Below are 7,820 nucleotides of genomic sequence, written 5' to 3'. Positions count from 1 at the left end.
TGGTGGCGGTGCGTGGTTTCTGTTGTCAGAACCTCGATTGTTGTTGGGAAAGAATGGATTATTACCTGTTGTTGGTTGAGTTTGATAATTATTTTGGGTGCACTCACCTTCGATGACTGTTATAACATCTGCTGGATCACCTTAAGGGGGGAAGCCTCACCACCCACACGGGTGGGTAGTCAAGTGAAGGATGAGTGGATACCTTTGTTTGGTGTTTTAGTGTTGTTACTTGGCTGGGTTTGTAATGAGCATTTGGTGTGGACTGTTACTGCTATTCTTTCTTGCCACCATACTCTTAATTTCTTTACCCTCCTTTATTAGATATATTTAGTTTAATACTTATAAATAAATAGCCGTCAAGTTTTTATGCCAAATTCAAGTCTCTGGAGGGGTCATTCCAACCTGATCGCATGCTAGGATTTTTTGCTGTGGAGCGATCAGGTCAAAACTCGGCAAGGTGCATCGTACGGGTACAAAGCTGGTCATTGCTGAGCGATGGTTTTAACAAAAAATCCATTTGCAAAGCCGATCGCAAAGAGATTGACAGGAAGAGGGCATTTGTGGGTGTCAACTGACCATTTTCTGGTAGTGTTTGGAAAAACGCAGGCTTGTCCAAGCGTTTACAGGGTGGGTATCTGACGTCAATTCCGGACACGAACAGGCTGAAGTAATCGCAGCGGCTGAGTAAGTTCAAACCTACTCAGAAACTGCACAAAACTTTTTTGTAGTGCTCGGCTGCACAAGCGTTCACACACTTGGAAAGCTAAAATACACTCCCCCATAGGCGGCGACTATCTGATCGCAGCGCTGCAAAAAGTAGCTAGCGAGAGATCAACTCAGAATGACCCCCTGAGTCTTTATTTTAGATGTTAAGTATAATTGTTGTCACTGTTAAGTTTAACTGTACGGCCCTCAGCTGTTAAGGAGTTTATGATATGTGGGTTATTGTAGTAACTACGAGTTTGCTGAGCTTATGACAACAATGATCCCTGGTGGGTGACAGAACCACTCAATGATCATACATAAATCTCAGACGCTTTAATAACACAGTAAACAGCAAGAGATAATCAATTACTTTATCTGTTGATCAGGTTTTAACATCAGCTCAATATAAATGTACAGTAATATATGTGATTATTTATTATTAAGGTTTATAATTTGCACATTGACAGGAAGATCTGGTGTATTTATGTCTATTTGTATCTCAGACTTACAGTAGGGGCTGATCTGAGTCACACGCTGCGGCCGCTTCTGTTGGTGTAGTTGTGTCTGTGACTATATGCTAATGCGGGTAGAAGCCATTCCCCTGGTGTACAAACTGCGTCTGACTGTGCCAGGACTGAGACGCTGACCTCCAGCATCTGTAGACACAGTAACACCGCTCAGTACATCATTACATGTCACCATCAGTCACATCATAGGCACTTACCCCAGCCCCATGCTAGGCGTGAGCATCTAAACATCTCTATACACAGCCACTTCATGACATACAGATTTGTCCTCATACACCTTTCCTATATCCTGCCATGTATGGCACGGTTTGCATGCCATAGAGTCAGAGATTTAGCCATGCTTTATTATGCTACTTTATACATATTCTATTATGGGAAACAATTTTTATTAAATCCATCCACTCGCTGCACTTAGAAAAAGTTTAGCCGTGGTATGTACAGAAAAGGTGTAAGTGGACACATCTGTACCTGCAGCACTTCCATGACACTCACATACATACCAACCAATATTCTCCATGGTGAAGTAGGGACTCCTGCGCCCAAAAAGGGGACATGGACTTGGCAAAAGGGGGCATGGCTTCACAGGTATGATTGTGAACCATGCCCCCTGTTTTCAAACCCACACACCACACACCCTGCACCCATATAATTATACTTATCACTCCGCTGTCCCTGCATTGGCTGCAGAGCTGCAAAAAGTCACAGGGAAAGTGTCCTCCGTGGCCATTATCCTTGTGATTTACGCATCTGCAGTAGAGATTTCCCTGGAACAAGGTGCAGGTGCCAAGTTCTCAGAGACCTGTGCATGCAGAGTAAACTGTGGCACGAAGCCAGAGTCTACTGCACCACCGGAGAGGCGTTGGCCCATACAGAACCTGTATATGGGCCCCCTCCTCTCTGAAACCACACATGGTAACACCTAATACATTTTCATTACACTTCTACATGCGTGTTTCAAAGCTACTTCATCTGTGTGCAAACACAATCAGGATGTATGCACAGTGCAATTTAGACACATGCGCAGTATAAAGAAAATGCTCAACTGCACCCAACACAGCATGTGACTCAGAATCAGGCCCTTATTACTCTCTATGAGCTGTAATAAACATAAATGCCTCATAGTCCATAAGGTCACTATCTGCTGTTTTTTTATGGACTGCACAATGATCAATAACAAATCCTTCATCAGTGAGAACTTTTCTTGCAAATTTCTCATCATATCTGAACACATGTATCTTGTCCTGCCCAACCATCATATAAGTTGTATTTAAAATCCCAAACAATATCAGGTGTCCTTCAGGTTTTAGTAGCTTCACAACTTTTCTGAAATTATTTATATAATCATCTTGGTCTTTGCTGATGAAATCCAAGAAAGCTGCACTGAAGACAGAGTCTGCTGGTGGGAGCACCTCCGGGTCTGTGAGATTCTCATTGTCAATGTCACATTTCATGATCTTTGTTATTGCTGTCTTCAATGTCATATCTTTGTCCTGACACTGGTCACTGAAATATACAAACACAATAAAGTTCACTGGGATCTAGGACTAGCCATGCCACCACATGAGAAATAGGATATAGTTTTATATGGAGACTCAATGGGTGGGAAGGTAGAATTTTGGAAGGCATTGTTTGTTTTCTAGAAGTTTTCCTCGAAAATGGTAGAGATTGGTCATTATTCTACATTTTCAATCAGACACCCCTTTAATCTTTCAGTAACATTTTATATGGTAGTGGTGGGAAACAGGTGGCCATTGGATACCTCTATCCGGAACACACAGCTCCTACCTGCTTTATTCTCTGCTTAAAACACAGCTAAAATAAATCATAAAGCAGAGAATAAGACTGAAGATGATCAGATTATCAGATTTCTTTTTTGCTTATCCTCATACAATATAATTAGGGTATGTCGATCTTAGAGCATTTGTGCCACTTTTGGGTTAGTGGAAGCATTTAGTGACATGTACAATTATGATTGGCATGTGGGCTGGTGTGGGGGTTCTAGGCACCCTAGGCAAAAATTTTAATCACTGCCCTAATTTCCCAATACACCCCTTCAAAACATTTCCATAAAACCACACTTGGTCTATGACAATTTGGACACAGTCATTTTGCACTTCCATTTATCAACTCACCCTCACAGTACCCATTAAAACATTTGTCCACACTGTCAGCACCCCATATCCTCTGCTACCCAGTACCCACTTATCCAATCTCCCTGAGAACTCATTAAGCCCTTTCACAGCACAAATTACCTCTTACCCCACACCCTCCCAGCACATATTAATCATTACACTCCAAGCACTCATTAACCCCCCTCACAGCAAAAATTACCCCCTACCCTTCCCGTCACCTATTTATCCTTTCACGCTCAACACCCATTAACCCTGTCACCTAGCACTTATTAATCCATTCACCCCCAGCACTCATCAACTCCCCTTCTCACAGCACCCATTAACCTCAATAACACACCAAGCACCCATTAAAGGTTCCCTTACTTGCCTGGTTCTTGCTGCTCATTCAGCTCCTCATTCTTGTATTTCCTGTGGGGCAGAGTTTGCATAATTGGCTGTGCCAGAGGGAAGGGGAGGAAAGGGGAAAAAAGCCTGTTGCTCTGGTATTCCGGCACCATCAATTCACTGCCTGTTGGGATTCCGGTGTCGGCATTGTAATCACTGGGATCCTGACAGGTGGTTTTGCAATTGCCTCTCTTTTTGAGGTAACCGTAACAGCTCCAGGCGGCATTTCCCACATAATGGGGGGTTACTAATTCTGCCTAATATCTACTTGGGAAATGCATAAATCCTATTTATTTCATTCTGTGTTATAGATTTGATTCAGGAAGAATATCATTTCTGGATACTGTCCTAGTGAATGGAGAATAACTAGAATATCATAAAATACATGATATAGAGCCTAATTCAGTAAGGATAGCAAATTCTAATAATCAGCAGAATTTGCTATCCTTTTCCTAGCATTCTGACCGGAGCCGCCCCCCCCCCCTCCCCTCCCCTCCCCGCCTCCTTCAACAAGCAGAAATTGTGAGTGATTGCAATATCTGCTTGTTAGTAGAAATACTCAAAGCCTCCTGCTGACGCAGCTTAGGTCCCTGTGGGACCTCCTGTGCCATTACAGCCACAAATTGTCCCTGTAGTTAATCCGCCTAGGGCGGATACTCATTCTACCCAGTTACAGCTATCAAATCATGCACTGGTTACACAGAAGTCTACCCCACGAGCCTCTAATAATAAGGGGTCATCTAATAAGTGGGCAATTTTCTCCTCGCAATCTTCTAATATTACAGATGATTCTTTCGAAGAGGTTGGGGAATATACTGATCTGTCAGACACTGATAAAGTTGCTTCTGAGGAATTTACAACCCAGGTTGATGTTCCTGACCTAGTGGAAGCTATTAAGCTTAGTGGAAGCTATTAAGCTGATCCTCCAAATGGATGATGAGATTGAACCCACTACTACATCTAAGAACCTGATAAGTCCAATGTCAGAAGGTTGCTAAAGTAGTATTCCCAGATTCTGACCATTTAGTTGAAATACGTCAGGAATCGTGGACATCACCAGGAAATACATTTTCCCTATCCAAAAAGATGTTAGCTGTTTATCCTATCCCTTTCGGAGTTTAATAACAAGTGGTAAACTCAACTGCCGGTGGACTCTCATGTCACCCGCCTTGTGGTGTCATCTACTCTGCCAGTCACTACTGTCACCTCACTGAAGGAACCAACAGATAAGTGTGTGGAGGTATGCCTGAAGTCTATTTACTCCCTTACAGGTGCTATACATAGACCCACTATAGCAATGTCATGGGCTGCAAAAGGAATTGAAGCATGGATGCAGGCAATTGAGGATAAGCTTCCTCAAAATTTTCCTGATACTGATAGACAATATCTGACTTATGTCATCTCAGCCTCACACTATATACAGGAGGTGGCCTCTGAGGCAGGTGTAATGGCGGCCAAAGCATCTACTACGTCTATACTGGCACGCCAAATCTTGTGGTTAAGGTCCTGAAAGGTGGACCTGGACTCAAAGAAGACCCAGGAGGTGCTCCCTTTTAAGGGTGATATCCTTTTTGGGGAGGATTTGAACAAGATTCAGCTAAAACTGCTTTCCTCCCAAAGTACTAACCCTTCTGTACCACTTTTCATTCCTTTACACCTCCAGGAAAAGCAAAGGTCAGGTGTACCCCAAACAGGCTTGTGCTGCCAAAACCACTAAGCACAAACGTAAATAATCCTGGGCCGCCTGTCAGCCTGCTTCCAAACAAGACAAGCCTGCTGCATGATGGGATGGGCCTCTCCCTGGGGAACCCCGCATGGGAGGCTGTTTTCTACAGTTCACTCAAGCCTAGTTAAAGACTACTTGGGTGCAGGAAGTGGTCTCTCACGGTTACACAGTTTCTTTCAAGAATAGTCTCCCTTGCCAGTTAAGCTCAATGGTTATTCCTTCAGACCCATTAAAAGCACAAACTCTACACTTGGTTGTGCAATCCCTCCTGGACACAGGAGTGGTGGTGCCGGTACCCCTGCCACAGAAAGGCAGGGGATACTATTCAACCCTGTTTCTAGTTTCGAAACCAAATGGGTCTTTCTGGCCTGTACTCAACCTCAAATTTAAGAACAAGTTTGTGAGACTGTCCAAATTCTGTATGAAAACTCTGAGCTCCATAATACTGGCCATGGAACCCGAGGATTGTATTGTATCCCTGGACATACAGGATGCTTATCTGCACATTCCTATTCCCATATTGCATCAGCAGTATCTGCGGTTTGCTATTGGCAACCTACATTATCAATTCCAGGCCCTGCCATTTTGACTGGCTTCAGCCCCTCGGATTCTCACCAAGGTTATGGCCGTAATGATGGCCCTTCTCTGCTGTCAGGGAATCAGTATACTGCCGTATCTGGATGACTTGTTGATCCTGGCGAACTCCCAAGATGTCCTCCTCGGCCATCTGGATCTGACGGTCAAATTCCAACAAGCTCACAGGTGGCCCATCAACTGGAAGAAGTCCTCACTGTTACCTGCTCGGAGCATGGTGCACCTGGGGGCACTGTTGGACAAACACAGTCAGAGACGGTTTCTGTCTACAGAAAAAGTCCTGAAACTTAATGACAGGATCAGATACTTCCTATCTTGCCAAAGGGTGTCGATACACTCTGGGATGCAAGTACTAGGCCTCATGGTGTCGGCTTTCGACATGGTGGAGTACGCTCAATTTCATTCCCACCCTCTGCAGATGTTAACTCTTTGCAAGTGAGATGGCCTGCCTCACTGGATCAGGTCTCACATGATCTCCTTAACTCCAGAAGTTCATCGGTCAATGAGCTGGTGGCTACAGGACCAACAGTTGAGCAGGGGCCGTCCTTTCTGGATCTCCAACTGGGTCCTCCTGACAACAGACGCCAGACTGAGAGGTTGGGGTGCGATGTTGGAGCCAAATTCTCTACAGGATCTGTGGACCAGGGAGGAATCTCTCCTCCAGATAAACATTCTGGAATTGCGGGCAGTGTACAATACGTTGAAACTTGCCCTGCCTCTGATTCAGAACTGGCCTGTTCAAGTATTATCAAACAATGCCACCACCGTGGCATACATAAATCATCAAGGCAGAACTCGTAGTCGCATGGCAATGATGGAAGTGTCAAAAATACTTAAATGGGCAGAACGCCATCTGCAAGCAATATCGGCAGTGTTTATTCTGGGATTCCTCAACTGGGAAGTGGATTTCCTCAGTTGTCAGGACATACACGCCGGAGAGTGGAGTCTTCATCAGGAAGTCTTTCAACTCCTAGTGGACAAGTGGAGTCTACCAGATGTAGTCCTCATGGCGTCTCGACACAATCACAAGGTTCGGGTCTTCGGATCAAGGACAAGGGATCCTCAAGCAGCGTTCATGCACGCACTGGCAATTTCATGGAACTTTAGGCTGTCCTACGTGTTCCCTCCAGAGTCACTCCTGCCCAGGGTACTACGGAAGTTCAAACAAGAAGGAGGAATGCTTCTTCTAGTAGCACCTGAGTGGCCCAGAGAGCATTGGTTCTCAGACCTGCAAGGTCTATCGATAGAGTGTCCTCTTTTACTTTCTCAATGCCCAGACCTCCTCATTCAGGGCCCTTGTGTCTACCCACACCTGACCAGAATGGCTTTGACGGCAAGGCTCTTGAAGCTTCCCCCCTGAAAGCCAAACAATTTTATGAGGCGGTTATCCAAACTATGCTAAAGGACCGTAAACCGGCTTCTGCAAGGATTTATTATAGGGTCTGGAATTCTTACTTCATCTGGTGTGCTGCTAAGAATTATGATGCTTATAAGTTTAGTACTTCTAGGCTTCTGGCTTTTTTACATCAAGCTCTGGATCTTGGAGTTCGTCTGTCCTCCCTCAAGGTTCACATATCTGCCATGTCGGTATAGTTTCAGAGAAAAATTACATCCCTACCTGACCTTCATACATTCACTCAGGGTGTCTTAAGGATTCAGCCTCCCTTGTCCATCCGATGGCTCCATGGGATTAATCTGTGGTCCTTAACGCCCTACAAGAGCCTCCATTTGAGCTTCTTGAGTCGGTGGACC

General features: G+C 44.6%; 1 protein-coding gene across 1 annotated transcript in view; it reads right to left on the bottom strand.

Annotated features, from left to right (window-relative positions):
- Window positions 1-1,775: 1,775 nt before the first annotated feature.
- LOC134965374 (nicotinamide N-methyltransferase-like) overlaps window positions 1,776-7,820 on the bottom strand; it is a 90,263-nt gene continuing 84,218 nt past the window's right edge. Inside the window, exons 5-6 of the mRNA XM_063941840.1 lie at window positions 3,728-3,798; window positions 1,776-2,735 (exon numbers count right to left, since the gene is read on the bottom strand). Coding sequence (XP_063797910.1) covers window positions 2,315-2,735; window positions 3,728-3,798 — 492 coding nt within the window. The 3' untranslated portion in view covers window positions 1,776-2,314. The remainder of the gene's footprint in view (window positions 2,736-3,727; window positions 3,799-7,820) is intronic.

This window comes from Pseudophryne corroboree, chromosome 10, assembly GCF_028390025.1.
Source record: "Pseudophryne corroboree isolate aPseCor3 chromosome 10, aPseCor3.hap2, whole genome shotgun sequence".
NCBI classification, from domain to species: domain Eukaryota; kingdom Metazoa; phylum Chordata; class Amphibia; order Anura; family Myobatrachidae; genus Pseudophryne; species Pseudophryne corroboree.
The sequence above is the reverse complement of the archived record's forward strand: the minus strand, read 5'-3'. Positions and strand labels throughout refer to the sequence as shown.